A 24,337-nucleotide genomic window follows, 5' to 3' on the forward strand; every position below is an offset into this window, starting at 1 on the left:
TTGTTCTGTGTATGAATTCCGATAAAATGTCCTTGAATTTCCGATAATATGTCTTTGAAAAGTCCTTGAAAAAATGTTCAGTCCTCCTGTATGAACCATGTGCGTGTACGTGCGTGTACCCGCGTGTACGTGCGTGTATCTCCGTGTACCCGCGCACGTACACGCACGTGCACGCACGTGCACGCGGTTACACGCACGTACACGCTGGTACACGCACGTATCCCCTCCCATACAAACCTACTAACGGCGTCCATACACACATATATATACACGTACACAAGTAAACATATATACATACACGTACACATATATACATACACGTACATATGTACACATATATACACATACACGTACACATGTACACATATATACATACACGTACACATGTACACATACATACACGTACACATGTACGCATATAAATGAACACAAAATACGCACGCACACACATAACATACAACAACTTATAATAAACATACTCCACATAATCTGATGCTATACATGCAAGATCTCGTGTAAAGAAGATGCAGAAGAAGCCACACATGAGAATAAAGAAAGGGATGCTGCCTGAGATATGCAGCGTAAATAATAACAATGATAACATACTATACGTCGTTATAATAAGAAAACGAACTAACGAAGATAACAACAACAACAAAAGCAACAACAACGACAACAACAACAACGACAGCAGCAGCAGCAGCAGCAACAACAACAATGATTAGGACGGCAACGATAACGACGGTGACAATGACGACGATGACGATGACGACGATGCGACGACGACGACAACAAGAACAAAAACAACAACAACGACGACGACGACGACGACGACGATGACGACGACGACGACAATAATTACAGTAACAACAGCAGCAGCAATGATGAAAGCCACTATTTAGTTAGTATTAAACGCTACTGATACAGTATTTAGTACGATTACATGTACTAGTGTAATCTCATACTATATGTACCACATGTAAGTTTACAATCAGATCAATATCTGATTATAATTAATAATACTTAATAATTATTGTATTTTATATTAATTAAAAATGTGGATTAATCGAGGCTATACAGCTAGAGTTAATTAGCTACTCATTTCTCGGCATTGGTTATACACGTGCGTGTACTGTTACCACGTTGGTCACTGAGTTACTGAGTATGTGATTACTATTACTGAGTATATATGTTTGCGTGTTTTCTGTTTTAGATTGTGAACGTTACGAAAAACGCGAGCATACAGTTCTGCAAGGCATTCTGGAACATACCGGAGACGGATGTGTTTCATGTAAGCATATATGCTTTATTTCTTGCTATATATTCCATGTGTGTTTTTGGAGAGGCAATTATGATATATATCAGGATATATATATATATATATAAATATATGTGTATGCGTGCGTGTTTGTGTGTGTGTCTGTGTGTATGCGTCTACGTGCGTGCGTGTGTGTGTGCGTGCATGCTTGTGTGTGTGTCTGTGCGTGCGTGTGTGCGTGCGCGTGTGTGTGCGTGCGTGCGCGCGTGTGCTTTATTCCATCGGTGTTATTCATCATTCCCGCAGCAACTGCCGAGCAGTGGATGAATCCGTGTGGGTGCAAGCGATTGTGTGTGCGTGCGTACGTGCGTGCGTGCGTATGTGTGCTTCATTCCATTGGTGTTATTCATCATTCCCGCAGCAACTGCCTCAGTGGATGAATCCGTGTGTATGCGTGCGTGTATGCGTGTGCTTGTGTGTGTTGTGTGTGTATGTGTGTGCGTGTGCGTGTGTGTGTATGCGTGCTTGCGTCCGTGTGCGTGTGCAATTTTTATTTTTTTATTTGCTGTAGGCTTCCGCGGGCCGCACAGAACCCCGTAGAGGGCCGCATGCGGCCCGCGGGCCGTAGTTTGCCCACTCCTGAACTAGGAGGATACAATTTTTGTTTACCAAAGTTGCAGTTTAATATGGCATTATTGGCGTTTTTTAGGTACCTTATATTATTATACCTTATTATTACTATATTATACCTTATAGGTGTTATTAGCTAGTGATATATTGTAAGGTGTCACCATATCAGGAGCAAATGAATGGCGATGACATGAATGAGTACATGGATAGATTTATTATTTTATTCCTATTCATGTACTCTTGATTATATCAGAAGTAGATAATAGGGAATTCTGATTATATGTACAGATAAGTCGATCATCCTACTGGTCCTTCTGATTGGCAGATTGTATTATGAATGAGGAAACTGAAACGACTGTTGTTTCAGCTGCACTGCTGTCATGTATCGATACACTCTACACGCTGCAGCGCAGCTCGAAAGTCTGATAAATTTAGACTGCAAATTTGATCCCACATCAAAATAGTCCGGGCCTGACGGGCGCTAAATTTATGCAGTGTGTACACGCTATCTCCGCGCAAGTACGCGCTATAGTCCGGACTAAGTTAATAGCCCCGCAAATGGAGGTGGGCCAGACCTGCTTAGAAACGTGCTAAGTTAGCCCGCGTTAAACGGTGTGTATGCAATCCGGTGCCAGGCCCGGGTTAACTTTCGCAATACGCATGCGCATAGCCTTGTTTGGGTCACATAAAAGTACAGTAACTGTCTGCTGAGTGACGTAACAAGCTAAACTGAGCATGCACAGTCAACCCGTGCTAACGTAGCGCGATTCAACATTTTGTGTCTGCATGCTGCGATTTAGTACGCGGCTGGCGCTGCGACTGGCCCCGACTAGTTTGATGTGGGATAAAATTTTGCAGTTTGTACGGTGTATGAAAGTACTAAAAGTGAGTGACACTAAAGCTGACACTAACAGCTAAAACTAACTAGGGTCAAGGTCTTACTGTCTAGCAAATAATTTTTTTTCGTGACCACGCTTGAAATCACTGTAAAAAGTGTAATGTAAACACATTTCATATCGGAATCTATATTCATGACGTGCTGCTGACAATGTAAAAATAACAGTAATAACGGTACATCGAACCTTCGACAGCAAACGGTCAGTTGTTCACTTGACGTGTGTGAATAACATATTTGCGTGAGGATGTTAACTTACAAGATTACCTGTTATGTGGTATGTGTAGTACGTTGGCTAGGTTAATATCTTTAAATATTAAAAACATTGCACAATTAATGTGAAGTTGATGTATCAAAGGTCAAACAATGACAAACTGTTAGATGTATGTTGTCTCCTAAATATCTTGATAGTATAGATATTTAGTTAGATAATACTAGGTGCATGGCATATCAATTTTGTAGACAGGATATATGATATCTTCAGCCAATGCGCATGATTGTGAGTTTGTAACTACAATATGTACAGACAAATCATACACGAGAAAAATACATACATGAGACCATGTGATATAATGTGTTATGGATGTCACTGTGTTATAGTATATATTATATTATCAGGAGTGAATAATAATAGATCTATTAGTATAATCTATTATCTATTATCTATTATCTATATCTATTATTATAATCTATTATTATTCCCTCCTGATACTGTGTGACACCGTGTGTTGTGTATGTACATAGCTGTGACAACTAATACTATATGACACTATTTGTTGTGTGTCTACAATGATGTCACAACTAATACTATGTGTCACCATGTGTCGTGCGCATAACCCTGCCAACTACTGCTATCATATGCGACACAATGTGTTGCATATGTGGACAGCTAATAATAGGTGCTATTAAAAATTAATGAGTATTAATGATTAATGATTAATAATTAATTAATAGGTGATAATAATAATTAGCTGTGACAACCAATAATAGGTGACACCATGTGTGGTGTATGTGCATGAGTGGGCCTGTGTGTGCGCGTTCTTGCGTGCGTGCGTGTGTGTACGTGCATGTGTGCGTTACTGCGTACAGCGCTGGCTGGCTGTCGGTACCATACTCACACACGACCTGCATAGTTTAACCCACGGACATACAGGTGGAAGCTTATTAGCGGCGTGTCTACGCGTGTAGTGGAAACGTGATAACTTGGAGACGCGTGCGTGCAGCTAGGTTAATCGTATCACAGACGACACTCTTATCTGTGTCGTGAGAGGGCATCGAACAGTTCACTATGTTTACACTGTTGACCTGCCGGCATCACCTGACTATCACGTGAGGTGCTGTGGCCTGACTCCCGACGGAAGACGCGTGACGTCATTAGACAGGGGTCACCCGACCACGACACGAGTCTCAAGGTTCGCGGATCACGCGCGAGAGTGTGACCGTGTGCGATCACGCAGGGCGCCGACTGGCGACTACACGAGGCATAACAGTGTACAGTCAAACCTATGGGAGCGGATATGTGTCAAAATTCAAACGTTTAATTGATCGATTGATTGTTCAATTGAACAGTCAATTTAATCATTCAAACGTTTAATTGATCGATTGATTGTTCAATTGAACAGTCGTTTAATCATGTCAAACGTTCAGTTGAGCAATTAATAGAACGAAATTGTCAAATAGAATCGCCGCTATGCACGACTTTGACGAATTGACAATTGACAATCAAAAGCCACGAATACTGAATAGGCGTAATTGAATCATGAATGGAGCAAAGTACTTGCGAGGCTCGTCTATCGAGCAATTGGCCGAGGCCTCGTCTACCGAGGCTCGTCTATCGCACACATCAAACCGTATACGCTACTGCACATGCGCAAGAGGCATGACGGGAAGGCCGCGTAGCTGCGTAGTTGCTAGGAAAGCAATCGGCGGCGTTTCCACAGCTAAGTGCGTGTACCCGCGTGCTACGTGCGTGTACCCGCGTGTACGTGCGGTGTACGTGGATCTGCTCCGCATGCACGTGCGTGCTACCCCGCGTGTACTGACGTGTACCCGGCGTGTACGTGCAGTATCTGCGTGTACGCTGCGTGTCCGCGGTACGTGCGTGTACGTGCGTGTATCGCCGTGTTACGTGCGTGTACTTGCGTGTACTGTGCGTTTACGCGCGTGTGGTACGTGCGTGTACCCGCGCTGTACAGTGCGTGCACCGCGTGTACGTGCGTGTAGTAGCGTGTACCCGCGTGTACGTGCGTGCTATCTGCGTGTACGCTGCGCGTACCGCGTGTCACGTGTAACCGCCGTGCAGCGTGCGTGCACGTGCGTGTAACGCGCGTGTGACGTGCGTGTCATCTGCGGTACGTGCGTGTATCTGCGTGTACCGTGCGTTACGCCGCGTTTACGTGCGTGTAGTGCGTGTACCCTGCGTGTACGCGCGTGTATCCGCGTGTACGTGCGTGTACTTTGCGTACGGTCGTTGTTACCCGCGGGAATTTAGTAAATGTTGATTTTGTGCTTGAAAAGTCCTTGCATTTTTGGAAAGAATCCTTGCGCTGAATAAAAAGAAATTTTGTACCAATCAATAATGTGCAACTCAATAAAAATATGCGTTAATAAGCTTTAAAAAAGTATAGACACGATAGACAGTTAATTGATGGATCACAAAATTACAGTAGTCTGCTAAATTAAGGTATGGTGTTGCTATCGATGAACAGTTTTAGAAGGGTTTATTAATGGGATCCAGTAAAGGTGCCCGTCACACCATAAGTCGATACCAGTTGAAGCGTATGGTGCGATAAAAAATAGTGGCATAAGTTCCGAAGCAACTCACACGCGCAACTAATAGGTTTTATAGGTTTGTAAGTACGCAACAACACGCAGCGTGATCGGCAGATCACACGCAGTGTAATCAGAAATTTGAACTGTTCAATAATTCTCTGGCGATGCTCCGGATCAAATTATAGCAACAGGGACGCCAACAGGTACGCTACGTCGGCGAACACGATCGCCCAACACGATCGGCAACACCGCATCGCAACAGCGTACGCAAATCATAAGTTTAGCATGCAGGTGATCGCGCAGGTCTAAATTTGAGGTATCTGCGCCGGTTTTTGGTTTGAGCACGTACAATGTTGCGAATTGATTGTGATCTGTTGCGATCGTGTGTTGCGATCTAGTTGCGACATAGTGTTGTGCGTGGTATGTGCGTGTAGCTACCCCAACCTATGTGCGTATTCCAGCGTATCCCCACACTATTAGTTGCGTGTGAATCTGTTAGTTTGCGTACTACATGCGTGTGAGTATCAATGGTATTAAACTAGTTGCCTTTTTCTAGATCGGTGTCAGTTTGTCTGTGGACCTCCGAGGTGACAACATGAGTACCTCTTGCCGCTTATTGAATCAATTTAATCTGGTCAATGTATGGCACACTTAAACACATACAGTGGCGGGTTAGACCATAGATAGCAGGCCAGCCTTGACTTATGTCCTCTAACGCACCAGTTCTGGTGAGCCCGCGAACGAGACCAGGTGCATTCAAGAACTTTATGAGATGCCCGCCAGAATGTACGATGAGCATGCTACTCTGAGGATGCCCCCGATGAGGTTGTACCTCGCATCACAGCAAAACACCAAGTACAGGTTCCCCTGGACCCTGGCCTGGAAGCTGGAGTCACTTTGCGGCACGCTGGCCTCGGTACAAGAGTACTCCGACATGGCAGTTTTACCGTATATTACAGGTTTATATTACAGGTTTTTACCACGTAGAGCCGATATTCGCATTTAGCACGCAACTAGCACGCAGCGTTCAACGCAAACTTGTAAGTTTTGACGCAAACTCACACGCAACTAGGCACGCAGGTCCAACGCAACTTGGTAAGGTTTGAACGCAACTGCACACGCAACTCGCACGCAACCGTACGGCAGGTGATCGCAGATATTGGGGATCATAAGTTCAACGTTGCGCAACTCACACGCACCCCAATACGTCATATCCCACACGCAACCCACCAGCAACGCTCACACGCAACCCATAGGTTGAATAGGCCTAGAATTGACAAAAATTGTTGATGTTGGTTGGCGTTTGCGTGGCGTATAAAAAGTATTTTTTACACGGAACTCATAGGCTTTCAGCATTAACGCTATGGTTTGACGGGGCTGTAAGTTTAGAGGTGACACTGATTAATAATGGGGTTATTATTTAAATTAATCACGCGTATGTTTGTTCCTGTGTATAATTCGATAAAAATGTCCGTGAATTCGGATAGATATTCTTTGCAAAAGTCCTTGAAAAAATGTTCAGTCCTCCTGTATGAAAACCATGGCCCGTGTACCGTGCGTGTACCGCGTTGTACGTCGGTGTATCTCCGTGTACCGCGCACGTACACGCACGTGCACGCACGCGTGACGCTGTTACACGCCACGTACACCTGGTACACGCAGTATCCCCTCCCATTACAAACCTACTAACGGTCCGTCCATACATCACAGATATATACACGTACACAAGAAGTAAACGATATTACACATACACGTACACATGTACACATATATACATTACACGTACACATGTACACATACATTACACGCTACATCATCGTACGCAATAAATGAACACAAAATACGCACGCACCACAGCATAACATACAACAAATCTTATAATAAACATACTCCACATAAATCTGATTGCTATACATGCAAGATCTCTTCGTAAAGAAGAGGCAGAAGAAGCCACACATGAGAATAAAGAAAGGTATGCTGCCTGAGCCATGTGCCAGCGTAAAAATAACAATGACTAACATACTATACCTCGTATAATAAGAAAAAGCTAACGAAATAACAACAACAACAAAAGCAACAACAACGAACAACAATCAAACAAGCGACAGCAGCAGCCAGCAGCAGCAACAACACCAAATGATTAGGACGGCAACATAACACGGTGACAATGACGAAACGATGACGCATGACGACATGTTGACGACCGACGACAACAAGAACAAAAACAACAACAACGGACGAACGAACGACGACGACGACGATGACGACGACCGACGACAATAATTACGAGTAACAACACAGCAGGCAATGATGAAATCCACTAGTTTAGTTTAAGTAACGCTTACTGATACAGTATAGTACGATGACACGTACTAGGTGTAATCTCATACTATATGTACACAGTAAAGTTTACAATAGATCCAAGATCTGATTATAATTTAATAATACTTAAATAATGTATTGATTTTTATATTAATTAAAAAATGTGGATAATCAGAGGGCTTATACAGGCTAGAGTTAATTAGCCTACTCATTTCTCGCATTGGCTTATACACGTGCGCGTACTATCACCACGTCGGTCACCCCGGAGTTAGCTGAGTATGTGGATTACTATTACTAGTATATATGTTCTGCGTGTTTTCTGTTTTAATTTGAACGTTACGCAAAAATCGCGCATACATTCTGCAAGCATTCTGCGAACATACGGAGACGGATACTGTGTTTCATGTAAGATATATGCTTTATTCTTGCTATATATTCCAGTGTGTTTCGAGCAGGCAATTATGATATATATCAGGATATTATAGTATATATATAAATATGTCGTATGCGTGCGTGTTTGTGTGTGTGTCTGTGTGTATGCGTCTACGTGCGTGCGTGCGCATTGTAGTGTTTGCGTGATGCTTGTGTGTGTGTTGGCGTGCGCGTGTGGCTTGCGCGTGTGTTGTGGTCGTGCGCGCCTGCTGACTTTATTCCATCGGGTGTTATTCATCATTCCGCCAGCACTGCCGACATGTGATGAATCCGTGTGGGTGCAAGCCGATTGTGTGGCCGTGCGTACGTGCCGTGCTGCGATATGTGTGCTTCATTTCCATTGGGTTATTTCATCATTCCCGCCAGCCAACTGCCTCAGTGGATGAAATCCGTGCTGTATGCGTGCGTGTTGAGTGTCCTTGTGTGTGTTGTGTGTGTATGTGTGTGCGTGTGCGTGTGTGCTGTATGCGCTGCTTGCGTCCGTGTGCGGTGCGTTGCGTATACTCTTGATTTTTGCGCGCCCGCTCGTTGTGTGGTGTGTGTGTGTGTGCCTGTGTGTGGTGGTTGTGGTGCATAATGTGTGTGTGTGTCTGTGCGCGCGCTCGTGTGTGTGTGTGTGTGTGTGCGTGCGTGCGTGCGTGCGTGCGTGCGTGCGTGTGTGTGCTTCATTCCATCGTTGTTATTCATTATTCGCGCAGCAACTGCCTCAGTGGATGACTCCTCAGGCGAGCGTAAATCGGCTGTTCAGCATTGAGCCGCATGGCTTCACGCTTCCTCGCCGTGACGGCTGCGGCAGCTTCGACGTCCCCCCACCGACCGCACACAAGGGACCCGCGCCCGTGCACGTGCGTCTGCTGTCCTACATACCCAGGAAGGGTCAGGTATGAGCTACAACACGTGTCGATAGGTGGCTGTAAACCACCAATAATAACCACGATAGTAAGACTGAAGCCGTGAAATACACGCGTGTAGACAATTATGATTAATCTACTATATTATTATTATTAATAATATTATTATTATTATTATTATTATTATTATTATTATTATTATTATTATTATTATTATACCATTTATTATTGAGCTTATTATTATGGTTATATTCTACCTAATAACATGTAAATTAATTTAGTAATAATTTAAAAAGTTCCTAATGCGTATGTATTAATGTATGCTAAAGCTATGTAAACACGGAAATAAACGTGTGTGAATATCTCTCTAAAAATACCACAGGCACCTGAGACAGGTGTTAGGGTTAGGGTTAGATGTGCAACATGCATCTTGCATGGATAAGATCTCCAATTATAAACATGCTCTATGCACCCTAGCAGTATTCGTTCATTTGTTGATAACGATGTCCAAATTCTTTAAGAGGGGTGCATATACAGTGTGCGCAGACGAATTTGCATGCACCCAGGAAACTCAGAAATGGAGCATAGGTTGTAGAAGGGTTGAACTGTATCAGTTGTTATATGTGTACACGCGTCACGACAGAATGAACACTCGAGCAAAATGTTTCTTCTGAATCGAAGGTAGCATGCGATGATATCGATTTGAAACTTTAGATAGTTGTGTTTGCTTTTTGATTGTTCAGCATGTTGGTTATTGCACACGGGCACGCATGCACGCGTGTAATCACACGCACACACATGCATGCATACACACGCGTACATGTACACACACGCACGCATGCACACACACACATATATAGGTTGTCTGTAATTTGTACGGTTTAACTTTGTATTGTAGTTTGACGCGTCGCTGCCCGGCGTGGATGCTCCGCAGCCCCTCTACACGACCGAGCGTTCGCGCTGTCTCATCATACACTGTCATGGCGGCGGCTTCGTCGCCCAGTCGTCCAAGTCACACGAGGTGCGCTCGTCACGGCGGGAATGAAATGTCACATGCTCGAAACCCAATTTGTTTGAATGAGATGATCACGTTCCCCTTGGATATCCTTGTTAGGTCGATCAAGCAAAACCAATTCGCGTGTGATTTTTGCACGTGGATGCCAAAAAGGGCTAAATTTGTGGCACTTTGTTGCCAAGCATTGTTTTTAGCTCATCTGACATAGTCAGATGCAGCTTGTAGAATCGCATGAGTGTGCGTCCGTCTGTCCGTCCGTGCATGCGTCCGTCAACAGTTGGGCACAAATCTAAACGGCTCGACGTACAGATTCGAAAGTCGGGACGTGGGGGGGTAATCCAAAAACGAGTTGGGATGTCGAAGCTGGGGGTCAAAGGTCAAAGGACAAGAGGTGTAAAAGAAGGGAACATTCCATCCTTAACTTAAGGTATAGGGAGGAAATGCAGAATTGCGGCACAAATCTAAACGGCTCGACCTAGGCTCGTGATAGTCGGTGTATAGCATCATGGTAGGAAAAACCATCACTGTGCTGAAATTGGAGGTCACAGGTCAAAGGTCAATGGGGCACAGGGCAGATTTTAGACATTTTTTGAGGACATGGTCTGACGGAGCGATTGAAAAAGTCCGATTGAAAGGACCATGAAATGTACTTTCTGCTGGCATGCGAAGAGTAAGTGTCGGATAACCTTTTGACCCTCAAGAGGACGGTTAAACATGGATTTGTTTCTGTCAACTGCGTTGGCGAGTACCTGTGAGTGTGGAAAGCTCCCATTTTACAATGAAATTCCACACATAACTCTTACTTGAACAACGCTTACTTAGGAGATGATGACATGTAGTGTACATTATGAATAGTTGGAATACAGTCACTAGCACTCAAATAATTACCCAGGAGTGAGGCTGCGGATTTCCCAGACTTAATTTTCTCATCAAATTTTGGCACCAATATAGATGCAAGTGTGTACGTTCTTGAGCTTATTCGGTCCACTAATCACTGGCCTACCTTGTACTGAAATTAGTTTAGAGATATTTGCTATCATATTGCTGTAAATTGTAATCTTGCACGAGCTGCTCTGCCTCTGGTTGTATCAACCATTGAGCTATTTTTAACGAGCCAGATGTGCCTCGCAAGGGTTTAATATACCTTATTACCTGACATCATAGAACGCACGTTATGTATAGTAATAATATGGTAATTATTCGCTCCTGCTTTTTGCAATTCGTCGTCACACTGACAGCTGCCATTGCTGCAATGCTTTTGCTGACCGATGCAACGATGCCTTTGATAGCGGCCCGCCATCTATCGGAATTTTATTACACTAGTTTGAAGTGTTTGTTTTTTTTGGGTTAAAAATGAACGTATGTATAGGACGTCTTGCTATGCACAAATGAATTTATCAGCAGAACACCAGACACCAGATGAGCCCTGTCGCTCTGCGGCACTTGTTAGAATGTCCTGTCACAACGATGATTGGCTAAAGCTACTTATTGATCATGACAGTGGAATAGGACAATCGTAGCTATCACGATTACATGTTCCACATACGACATATTTCACATAGCTCATGCGTGACACATGCAACCAGATCACTTACAATTCGAGGAGTTGATGCATTATGCACAATCAATGTGTAATTAATATTATATTTATTTACGTGTTGTAGATCTATCTGCGCATGTGGACGAAGGATCTACAGGTTCCGATACTCTCCATCGACTATTCGCTCGCGCCCGAATCACCGTTCCCCAGAGCTTTAGAGGAGATCTTCTTCATTTACTGTTGGGCTTTGAAAAACTGCCACCTACTGGGTACGTGTTAAAAAACTGCCACCTACTGGGTACGTGTTAAAAAACTGTCACCTACTGGGTACGTGTTAAAAAGCTCACCTACTGGTTACGTGTTAAAATATTGTCACCCATTGGGTACATGTTAAAAACCACCACCTACTGTATGTGTCTCCTAGACAACAATAACCACCCACTAATAAGCCTAATGGCTCAACCATGATCCAAAGCATCGCAGGTAACGTAAGGATGCTATCACGTTTTTGTTATTTCCCCAGTGGTCATTTCAACAGTGAACCTCTCTGTGCAGTATGTCAATATTTTATATTTTGTGTTTGTTATTGCCATAAATGTGTTTGAGGTTAGCTGATTATGTAGTCTCCTCACTATTACATGTTTTGTCATTGCTAAGAAACCCCGGCAGAAGACTCATTGCTGCAGAAACAAGTGAATCAATCAATCAACCAAACAATAGTCAAATAACAATCAATGAATCCATCGATTAATCACTCATTAAACCAAGCGACCGCCAAAACAACTATTCGATTAATGAATGAATCAAACCAATCAGTTAATCTATCAACCAATCTATCAATCGATCGATCAGCGAAGCCCCGTCCCCGTGTGTGTTGCAGGATCGACAGGTGAGCGAATCTGTGTTGTCGGTGACTCGGCGGGCGGTAACCTGGTCACTGCGCTCACGCTTCGCGCGATCACGAACGGTGTCAGGGTCCCGGACGGACTGCTCACGATCTACACGCCATTTGTCGCCCTCTACACGCCGTCGCCCTCCCGCCTGCTCAGCATGCTGGACCCACTGCTGCCCCTCGGCATCCTAGCCAGGTGTCTCGCAGGTAATGCTGCTAGGTGTTCTGCAGGTAACGCTTTCAGGTATTCCACAGATAACGCTGTCAGGTGTCTTACACGTAATGTTGCCAGGTGTTCCACAGGTAATGTTGCCAGGTCTTCCACAGGTAATGTTGCTAGGTCTTCCACAGGTAATGTTGCCAGGTGTTCCACAGGTAATGCTGCTAAGTGTTCCACAGGTAATGTTGCCAGGTGTTCCACAGGTAATGTTCCCCGTGTTTTCCACCGGTAATGCTGCTAGGTGTTCCACATGTAATGTTGCCAGTTGTTCCACAGGTAATATTGCTAGGTGTTCCACAGGTAATGTTGCCAGGTCTTCCACAGGTAATGTTGCCAGGTCTTCCACAGGTCATGTTGCCAGGTCTTCCACAGGTAATGTTGCCAGGTCTTCCACAGGTAATGTTGCCAGGTGTTTCACAGGTAATGCTGCTAAGTGTTCCACAGGTAATGTTGCCAGGTATTCCACAGGTAATGTTGCCAGGTGTCTTGCAGGTGATGCTGCTACGATGATGCTGATGTAAGAGGATTTGTGGGTGAAGAGTGCAAGACATGTACATATAGAATGCACCATCGTTTGTTGTGAAAATTCAGTACTGCATGTCTTACAAATATCAATTGATCTAATATCAGGATTCAAATGAACGTTTTAAAACAAATTATTAAATTATTTTCCAAAAGCTTATTACTAATTATACATTAAAGGTTTTATTGTGAATTATTTTCAAATTAACGTGCCTTTGTAACTAAAGCTAGTAACTATGCGTTCACGTAACCGTGTGTGTACCTACAGCATCTCTCTCTCTCCGTCTCTCCCCCGCACACAGCGTACGCAGGGCTCTCACCGCAGGAGTGTCCCGAGCTTCCCCCCGAGCCGGCCCTCCAGCGAAGCTCCTCCACCAGCAACATCCGCGAAGACATCCTCTCCTTCCTCGGCAGCTTCAACCGCTGGACCACCGCGGCGCCTCCGCCGGCGCCCACTGATGCGGTCCAGCGCTCGCGCAGCACGGTCGACTTCACGGAGTACGCGCGCGGGCTGCGCGGCGGCGGCGGGGTCAGCGGCGCCACCACCGCCGCCGACGACGACGACGACGGGGAGGAGGATACGACGCTGTACGACCTGCGCTCCGAGATGCGGCGGAGATTCACGATCAGCGAGATCGCGACGCCCCCTGCCGCCGCGGCACCGACGCCGAAAGTGCGCCGCATGAGCTGCACGAGCATCTCCGAACGAGACGACGACGACGACGACGACGACGACGGGGATTGTGGCGCCCCCGCGGTCACGTTCGGTCTCGACGATCTCGACGAGACGATGGAGGAGGACGAGGATGAGGGAGCGGAGAAGAAGGAGGAGGAGGAGGTCGCGGTGCCGGGGCTTCAGCGGCCGTCGTCGGCAGGGAGGCTGCGCCGGCGCAGTCTGAAGCTCAACGGCATCATTCCGACGCACGGTGGCGCCCCCACGCACGGCTGTGCCTCCGCACGCGACAGTGACGGTGGCGCCCCCACTTGCGACATCACCCCTACGCATGGCAGCGCCCCCGCACGCGACAGCAATGATGGCGCTCCCAACCAGACCGTTCACGCGGGCGTTAATGGGACGGTGGAGGCGCCACTGCACGTGACGATTCCGGACGCGGCAGACAAGGAACAGCAGCAGACGACGTACCGTCACACGGCGCAGAGTCCCGTCGTCTCACCGCTCGAGCAGTTCATTCACCTGAAGATTGATCGCAACCCGTTCATGTCGCCGTTGTTTGCAGACGACAGCTTGCTGCGAGAGATGCCGCCCACCACCATCATGGTAGGTCACGTGTGTGTGTGTGTGTGTTGTGTGACAATCGCTGGTGTGGTGCGTGCGTGCATCGTAGCGGTGCGAGTTGCTGGTGCGTCGCGTGCCACGTGGCGTGCCGTGCGTGGTGCATGCTGTCGTGGTAGCGTCAGCTGTGATAGACAGGAACCTGTACAGTTATCGACGCTGTGATTTGCAGATCGCCGTCGCCCAGCAACCGCTCCATTGGGTAGGTCACCGTGGGTGGGTGGTGCGTGGGCTCGTTACAAACGTGCGCCTTCGTGCGCGTGCGTGCGTGCGTGCGCTGCTCGTGATCGGGGTACGGTGTGTGATAGACGCAACTGTCATCGTCGTCGCTGTTGCAGAATCGCCGTCGCCCAGCACAATCAATGGTAGGTCACTGTACGCTCTGTGTGTGATCCTGTGCGTGGCGTGTGGTGTGTGTGTGTATGCGTGTGTTGTGTTGTGCAGTGCGTGCTATGTGCACGTGCGAATGCGTGTGTGCTGTGGTGTATGCGTGCATTGTGTAGTTAGGTAGGTGGGTAGGAACGTAGGTGGGCACGTGGCGAGGTAGGCAGGCAGGCAGGTATGGGCACGGTGATTGTACGTACGTACGTATGTATCATTTACTGTAAGTAATACCACGTTGCTGTTACGTATCTATGTATGACAGTGTGTCATTACTATGTATTATATATACACGTGTGTGTTACATGTAATAGTGTGTGGTTGCACATGTTGCCAGACGTGTCATCTGGACCCGCTGCTGGACACGAACTCGGTGAGTGTTGCGAAGCAGTCTGCGCGCGCTGCGCGCCGCGACTGTGCGTCTGACATGTTCGGCAGCTGCCCATGGCTTCCTCAACTTCACAGTTCGTCAGGCCGCACGCAAAGCGCGCGTCCGAGGATGTCGGCGCCGCGGCGGACTGGCGAGAGCTGCTGGGCCTGCAGAGGAGGGACCGTAGGAGAAGGAGCGATGGGAGGAGGGAGGAGGGGTGGTAGGAAAGAGGAAGCGCTTGGTTAGGACAGGATGGGAGGAGAGAGAGGAATGGAGGAATGATGTGGGCGGAGGGAGGTGTGTCGGATGTAGGGAGGCTGGACGACGCGAGGCAGCGCGGTGGTAGGAGGGATGGAGCGAGGGGAGGCGTGGTTAGGAAGGATGGGACGAGAGAGGAGGGGTGGTAGAAGGATGGGAGGAGAGAGGAGGGGTGGTAGGAAGGATGGGACAGAGAGGAGGTGACCACCGATAGTGGTAGAGGATGGGACGAGAGAGGCGGGGTGGTAGGATGGACTGGCGAGGAGGAGAGGAGGGAGTGGTAGGGTCAGAGGAAGGTGGTTGGTAAGGCATGGGAGGAGAGGATGAGGGTGCGTGGAGATGCAGGAGGCATTGTAGGACAGAGGAGGGAGGGTGGCAGGCTGGGGAGGCATGGTAGGAGATGGGAAGGAGAGAGGAGGGATTGGTAGGGAGAGGAGCGGGTTGGTAGGAGGCTGGAGGAGAGGGAGGGAGTGGTGAGGAATGGATGGGACGAGAGAGGAGGCCAGGGGTTGGTAGGAAGGATTGGCGAGAGAGCGAGGAGGTTGGTAGGTTAAGAGATGGCAGACGAAGAGGAGGGGTGGTAGGAAAGGATGTGGAAGAGAGAGGAGGGTGGGTAGAGGCTGGGCAGAGAGGAGGTGGTAGTAGAAGGGATTGGACGATGAGAGAGGGGTGGTTAGAAGGATGGACACGAAGGGAGCCGGTGGTAGGAAGGATGGGCGAGAGAGGGAGGGGGTAGGTAGGCTAAGGATGGAGTGAGGAGGGAGGATGCAAGTAGGATGCGGCAGGAGTGAGGAGGCGTGGTAGGAGGATGGTAGGGAGAGAGAGGGGTGGAGGAAGGATGGGAGGAGAGAGGAGGGGTGGTAGGAAGGATGGGACGAGAGAGGAGGGGTGGTAGGAAGGATGGGAGGAGAGAGGAGGGATGGTAGGAGAGAGGAGGGATGTAGGAGAGAAGGAAGGGATGCAGGAAAAGGATGGGAGGAGAGAGAGGTGGTGGTGTAGGACAGAGGAGGGATGGTATGGAGAGGTACGAGATGGCTGCAGAGGATGTGGATATGGGTAGAGGCAAGGGAGGCGATGGTAGGAGTATGGAGGAGAGAGGAGAGAGGTGGGATTGTAGGTAAGGATGTAGGAGAGAGAGGGGACGGTAGCATAGATGTGTAACATGGTAGGAGAGGAGGGGGATGGTGGAGGAAGCATGGTATGAGAAGTGAGCGTAATTCTGGGTACGGCTACTTTTCAACGACGTGCGAACAGTTAGACGCGTCTTGCGTCCCTTCTGTTGTGTAGAATTGTGGAGGTATGATGGTAGATGTTTTGGTGCTGGAGTGAGGGTTGTGCGCGGTGTGCGAGATTCGCCATGAGTATATCGCGTTTGTTCGACAGCTGGGAGCTCCGTCTCAGGCCAATGCTCAGTGCACAATAGTTACACGAAGAGATTATGGACGCGCTGTTTAGAAGTTAATATGTGCGTGGTCACTGTCTCGTGTTAGGAGCTGGATAGCTCTCATGGCCATAGGGTGAAGTCCAGACGCCATGACATCACTCCTCGAATAATGCGGCCATAGGCTGGAGCGATTTCACGTGACCATGACGTGATCATTCTTATGACTTCTTTCTCACGCTGTTATATCTATCTATCTATAATATATAAATTCTGTCGTTGTTTTATGATTTATCAAGTTTATTTTCATGCGAATAAAAATAATAATATTTATATATATTATCATTATCCAATTGAAATGTTGTGGGCGCACACGGTTTTTGGGTAGTGGTGGCCGATGGCGGCAGTGGCGCGTTGTGCGTGGATATCGAACGTGGTACGCTAGCGCATATCTAGTTGTTATGAAGCCGTTATTTTCGCGGTTAAATATTTTCGCGATTCAGACGACGGACATTTTCGCGAGTAGTTAATTTCGCGGTCGGGACGCGGTCGCCGAAATTCGCAAAAATTAAACCACCACGAAATATACAGCTTATACAGGAGATCAGTGGCCGTGGTCATACCGACGTAATCGTATTGGATTATTCTAAAAAGCAATGCTAAGTAATGAAGTGCTGGACAATGAAACAATGAAATAATCAAGCCATTTTAATGCATGCACGTGTGAAAAACGTGTATAAACTGGGTGAGATTGACCGACCTAGCAACACTATCCATATGAGGTGTGGCTATCTCATCTGGCAGATTTTGTTAAATGGCAGGGCGGATTCAGACGTATTTGCCGTATTGGGTGCACTTCGAAGTTGCATTCGAAATTTGCGCTAAAAAATACGAAAACAATTTGATGGAATTTGGCTATATTTTATTTGTTTTCTTTTTCTTCTGATTCATTGACAGGACTTGAAGGAATCAAAATTTTACATGGTAACAAACTAGCTTTGATATCTGAAAAAGAAGGGAAGTGCTTGAATCATTCTGCATTAATTGCTGGTATGCAAAGCGCAGACAAAATGAAGCAGAAATAAAATTCCATATGGTTTTTAGCTATTGCTGCTTGACTAAATGTGTGCTCAAATGGTGCTCATTTTTGTGCCCAGGTACCCTTGAAATTTTGAAATTTTCTGGGGGAGGCCCCCTAGACCCCCGCCATGTGCTTCCGCGCCTGACGGCGCCCACTGGGGGTGGTGTGCCCTTTTTGGGGGATGTGCCCTTAAAATCTGGAAAAATACTGTCTAGCTTCAGCCATGGATCCGCCCCTGAATAGATATCATAGGCGTTAGATTTCAGGTATGTGTGATGTTATGTAGTTGCAGTTTAGTTTAATTTTGTGGCTGTTAAATCAATACACTGCCGTGTGTGGAATGCTCTTGCGTTATGGCGTATAGAAATTCGTAGCCGTTGGCTAATTGCCATCGGTATGCAAATTACTGATTTAATTTACTCAGAGATATAGATCAGTGGTCGAGAAAAGATGTGTAAAGTAGGTGTGGAAATAGATTTAGACCCATGTTTTATCTATATACTTTATGCTACTTGTGGCGATATTAGGATAAGCAATACTAGGAATTCATACTCATCATCACTACAAAGCGAGCGGTTTAATGCGCATTGTCAATAATTTTGTGATATCTTGAGGTGCGCATGCGCGCTTTCATTTTTATGAATGTAGATTGTTTGAAATATCGTTCATAACTAATATTTATGTGATGTATTTGAGTCGCTGGATTGACGAGGTTTGGAGTCGTGGGTGCATCTAAGAAATATTTATGGAGCTGGGAGCGGTTCGGGTTATGGTGTGGGTCCGGGAAGCGTGGAAGATCACAATCCGATGTTATCAGGAGTGAATAATAATAGATCATAATAATAATCTATTATTATTCACTGCTGATTATTATCGGTCAGTTCGCTACACCTGTTACTCATTCTAGAAATACCATGCAAATTTCAACCAGTCGAAACCAAAAACGATTGTAGATAAAGTAGGCTATTTTATTCTATTTATACGAAGTTTTAATACAATGATATATACGATGGTGCGAAACGGGTCTAAAGTGGGGCGAACACCCGGACTTAAATTGATGAGGACGCCACCTCATGCCGCCCAGTACTGCACGAAGGGTCGTATAATGTCGTATAATATGTACCCGAGGTAACTATCTGATATGGTAAGGGCGGCTTATTGAGTCGGGCGACTGAAATAATCGCCCGATAATATCAAAACGTTTTAGGGCCGGACACACTAGGCGATTTTACACGTGTGTGCGTGAGTGCGTTGGTGCGTGTGTGTACAGGTACACGTGCGTGCGTGCATGCATGTGCACGTAGACGTGCGTGCGTGCGTACGTGCGTGCGTGCGTGCGTGTGCACGTACACCTGCGTGCATGCATGCGTGCGTGCGTGTGCACGTACACCTGCGTGCATGCATGCGTGCGTGCGTGTGTAAATGTGCGTGCATGCGTGCTGTGCACGTACACGTGCGCGCGTGCGTGCGTGCGTGCGTGTGCAAGTACACGTGCGTGCGTGCGTGCGTGTGTACGTACATGTGCGTTCGTGCGTGCGTGCGTGTGCACTTACACGTGCGTACATGCGTGCGTGCGTGGAACGTACACGTGCGTGGCCTGCGTGCGTGTGTGAGTGTGTGCGTGTTCACGTACACGTGCGTGCGTGCGTGTGTGCGTGTGTGTGCAGGTACACGTGAGTGCGTGCGTGCGTGCGTGCGTGTGTACGTACATGTGCGTTCGTGCGTGCGCGCGTGTGCACTTACACGCTGCGTACATGCGTGCGTGCGTGTGAACGTACACGCTGCGTGCCTGCGTGCGTGTGTGAGTGCGTGCGTGTTCACGTACAGCGTGCGTGCGTGCGTGTGTGCGTGTGTGTGCAGGTACACGTGAGTGCGTGGGTGCGTGTGTGTGTGCACGTACACGTGCGTGCGTGCGTGCGTGCGTGTGTGCGCGCGTGTGCATGTGCACGTAGACGTGCGTCGCGAACGTGCGTGCGTGCGTGCGTGCGTGTGCATGTACACGTGCGTGCATGAGTGTGTGCGTGCGTGCGTGTGAACTTACACGTGCGTGCATGAGTGCGTGCGTATGCATGTACACGTATGTGCATTAGTGTGTGCGTGCGTGTGCACCGTACATGTGCGTGGCGTGCGTGCGTGTGTACGTACACGTGCGTGCGTGCGTGTGTACGTACACGTGCGTGCGTGTGAACTTACACGTGCGTGCGTCCGTGTTTGTGCACGTACACGTACGTGCGTCCGTGAGTGCGTGTGCAGGTACACGTGTGTGCAGGTACACGTGTGTGCATGTGTGCGTGCGTACGTGCGTGTGTGTGCAGGTACACGTGCGTGCGTGCGTGCATGCATGTGCACGTAGACGTGCGTGCGTGCGTGTGCACGTACACGTGCGTGCATGCGTGCGTGCGTGCGTGCATGTGTGTGTGCGTGCGTGTGCACGTACACGTGCGTGCGTGCATCGCTATTACATGACATGACATACTAAACATGAAACATGCTATTACGTCAGTATCGTTGAACAACTCTGATTGGCTGATGAATTGTACAATCCGGCGACTAAATTACCGACCCGGACACACTAGGCGATTTTATCGGGCGACTGAAATGATCGCCCGATAATATCGAAACGTTTGATCTATGCGATTAATTTCGGGCCGACTAAATCGGGCGACTAAATCGGGCGACTAAATCGCGCGAATGACTGGACACACTAGGCGATTTCACAGGGCGATTTAGTCGCCCGCGATAAAATCGCCTAGTTGTGTCCGGCCCTTTAGGGTTAGGGTTAGGAGTAGGCGTAGGCGACATACTCGCCGACACCTCGGGTACTAATATACGACAACGACCCCTTCAGCCCCAGTACTGGCTCCTCCACCGCGCAGCCCACGTTATAACATAGGTTCATGAGGCAATGCAAGTAGTGGTTGATACTAGCCGCGGACACGCACTTACACGAAGTTCTGTAGTTTTGTGCGGTGCGCACACGTGAGGTATGCGTGAGCGTGGTACGGACACGCGGCTATCCCTACGAGCGTGCTACGACAACGCCGTGATATCTTGCGCGTGCCGAGAGAGAGATTCCAATCGGAGTCAGTCAGTTTGCACCGCTTGCTGCTACGCGTTGCAATCTTCCTGGTGGAAATTATATACTAATTAAGCCCGGCGCACACGTGGCGATTTTTATTGACAGTACGTCGACTCGACAACAAATATCAAATATGTTTGATATCCAGCGACGAGTTTCTGGCGTTCAAAATCGGGTGACGCCGTGCAGCGCACACGTTGCGATTTCTCGGCGATTTGTTGCTGGCAACAGAATCGCCGGTACTGTCGATAAAAATCGCTACGTGTGCGCCGCGGCTTTAGAGACACTAAATTATTTGTACATAACGGAATGCTTGTATCGCGGATTGTGCTATGCCAACTTAATTTTTATACAGTTATACATGGTAATATCAATAGCAGCCAACTCGTTAAAGTTACACAGCTGCATCTTTATTACTGTACTACCAGTAGGTATAGCAAAGCCTATCATAGATTTTTAGATCCGTATTACTAGTATCCTAGATATATGCTCTGAGCGCGAACGCGGTGGCAGTGAGGGCGCACTTGATTCGGTTGCCAGAGAGTTACAGAAGAATACTTGGCTACAGTACACGTCAGTTGAGCGCTGTCGCTCTGCGGCACTTGTTTTATGTAAGGGAATCTTATTCTACTGCCTCGCCGTTTCTTGCCGTTTACGCGTGTCGGTGTAGACTTCACATGTAGGTGAACGTAGAGTGTAGGTGGGTATATCGTACACAATTGACGTCGATCGTTGATTGCATTATTTAGGCGGTGCCAAGCTATCCCCACAGCTAACCACAGCTGCCAAGCACATCTAATTGCTGGTGGAGGTAGAGGTCGTCGTGTTATAAGAAGAACACTGACATTAGAGCTGTGGTTAATGTGAGGGTGGCATTGATACGCGCTTGCTTAGGTGCGTCCGTTGGTGCAATGTATCATCATTCAAAGAGATTCAGTATTATTGAACAGCTGTGTGAATGAAATAATGACAGAGTTTCCGACATTTCCGAGTCGCGGAACCTCTGCAGTGTAAAGTATGTTTGTTACTAGTGATAGTCATCGTTACTAGATTACTCCGGCATTTGAATCGTAGATCGAAACTATGCTAACAAGCAGATGAATGATTTGCATATCAACAGTCAGGCGAGTGTGCGGGTAGATAGATGAATACTCCCTGAATACTGTAGGAGTGCGTCTCTGTGCTTTTTGGTGTGTTCACCTCTTACTGCAAATGCATATGTCATATATCTACACTAACACGTTTAGTTATATATATATATATATATATTATATATATATATATATATATATATATATATATATATTATATCTACAGGTCAGTGTTTATATATATCGTATGTCTGGAGTCCGAGTCTTTATATATTATATATTTGCACTAATAGTGTTTATATATTGTATACTCTACATAAATGGTGTTTATATATACATTATATCAAGAGTACATAATGGGAGAGGTGACTACAGATTTACGGTAATAGCTATGATCTCGTATCGGTATGTGTGCGTTGTTATACAAAATAATAAATATATATATATATCGTCATTTATTAGCAGTTGTCTATTTCTCATATAAAATCCGACCTATGTGGAATTTTCACTTGACCAGTGAGAGGCAAACATGCCTTGCGAAAACCCTTATTGGTTCTTGTTGTCTAATGTCTACCCACACTGTAAACGGTGCATAGGCCTGACCTAATCCAATTATTTCACGATTTCAAATTGGTCTATCAAGACGGTATAACTGCGATGAATGCCAAAACTTCTATTGAATCGAATCTTTGAAAGAAACGTCCCTAGATGGACCCAGTAGTATTCGCCAGGAACAAGAAATCTGGAACATGTATTTCAAAAGAAAACCCGGTTTTTCAAAAGTGGAATCATAGCTTTTATTACAAAATACTAGTAGCTACAACTGCCCCGATATTAGGCATGTTTCCTTCCATACTTCAAAGCAGACCCTTATCATCGGCATCATCATTGCCATCATCATCAATGACACACATCTTATTTACCACACGTTTCTTAATATGGGAGCGGTTCTTGTGTCAATAACAAAAAGCCAGCAAGCACAGTCACGCGGCTGGCCAAAACAACGAAGCCACATGCACGCGAATATGACGTCACCCTACATGCCACGTGTGAATGACGTCTCATCTGCACGCGCGTGACGTCACAACATCTACGGCATCAACCACAGACGTCGTAACGTCTGCCGAGTTTTCCTGGAGCGCACGTATAAAACACAGCGACGCGTTCTCTCTCTCTGCTGCTCGCTACTCGACCCTACTGGTTCCTCTACATGCTAACAGCTTAGCTCGCCGCCTTCCTCTCTCTCTCTCCACCTCAGTTGGAAGCCATGTCCCGGATTCCTCGCCACCTCCGCGTGCGTAACCGGTGACGACGCACGCAGGTGGAGACCTGTGTGAGTCGTCCGCGGGCGGGATCTCGTGGGAGCCCTCAGCGATTATCGATACGGCTTTGTTGTAATAATACGTCTCGCGCGTGGCGATCGGTGACCGTGCTTAGGAACCTGCTACATGAGCAAGCTACCACGCACGGCAAGAGGCAGCGCAGCAGCGTAAAGAAAGCCACCTCGTCGCTGACAGGTAGAGTAAACGTATACATACTTACGTATTTTCGTGGCTTACGGGACTCGGTTTATTCACAACCCGGTGGAGTCCTATAAGCTTAAGGCCGGGCTAGTTATATTACTCATATTTCTAGCTCATTAAACTCATTATTATAGTTGTTTGTTGTTTAGCTATGGGTTCAGTATTATACACCTCAAGCAGAAGAGCCTACACAGTGTATACAAACCAATGGAGGGAGTGAGGTAAGCCTTAAAAAATAAAGCTTAAAATAGTCTTCGAGGATAAAAGATGGCAAAACAAGAGTGCAGGCCTTATTGCCTAATTGATGGTAAACACATACCTGTAGTGGGGAGAGAGATTATGCAGTAAGAGCTTTCTCTTTAGATAATTACCTTCTAAGTTTGGGGGTCCGTCTAGTGCATTGAGCGTTTTTATAAGCCGAGAAATACGATATGTATACATGGTTATCTCTACATCAGTAGGTAAGAGTAATAACTTATAATTAGTACAGGCTAGCAGAAAACCTGTCACCTGACTCGACTCCTATTCTC

General features: G+C 46.9%; 1 protein-coding gene across 1 annotated transcript in view; it reads left to right on the forward strand.

Annotated features, from left to right (window-relative positions):
• The window catches only part of LOC106809524 (hormone-sensitive lipase-like), a 41,388-nt gene that overhangs the window by 11,378 nt on the left and 5,673 nt on the right, over positions 1–24,337 (forward strand). The window contains exons 3-9 of the mRNA XM_014812620.1: positions 1,214–1,291; positions 9,008–9,190; positions 10,059–10,181; positions 11,840–11,984; positions 12,596–12,814; positions 13,652–13,847; positions 13,980–14,628. Coding sequence (XP_014668106.1) covers positions 1,214–1,291; positions 9,008–9,190; positions 10,059–10,181; positions 11,840–11,984; positions 12,596–12,814; positions 13,652–13,847; positions 13,980–14,628 — 1,593 coding nt within the window. The remainder of the gene's footprint in view (positions 1–1,213; positions 1,292–9,007; positions 9,191–10,058; positions 10,182–11,839; positions 11,985–12,595; positions 12,815–13,651; positions 13,848–13,979; positions 14,629–24,337) is intronic.

Source organism: Priapulus caudatus, unplaced genomic scaffold (assembly GCF_000485595.1).
Source record: "Priapulus caudatus unplaced genomic scaffold, Priapulus_caudatus-5.0.1 Scaffold361, whole genome shotgun sequence".
NCBI lineage: Eukaryota > Metazoa > Priapulida > Priapulimorpha > Priapulimorphida > Priapulidae > Priapulus > Priapulus caudatus.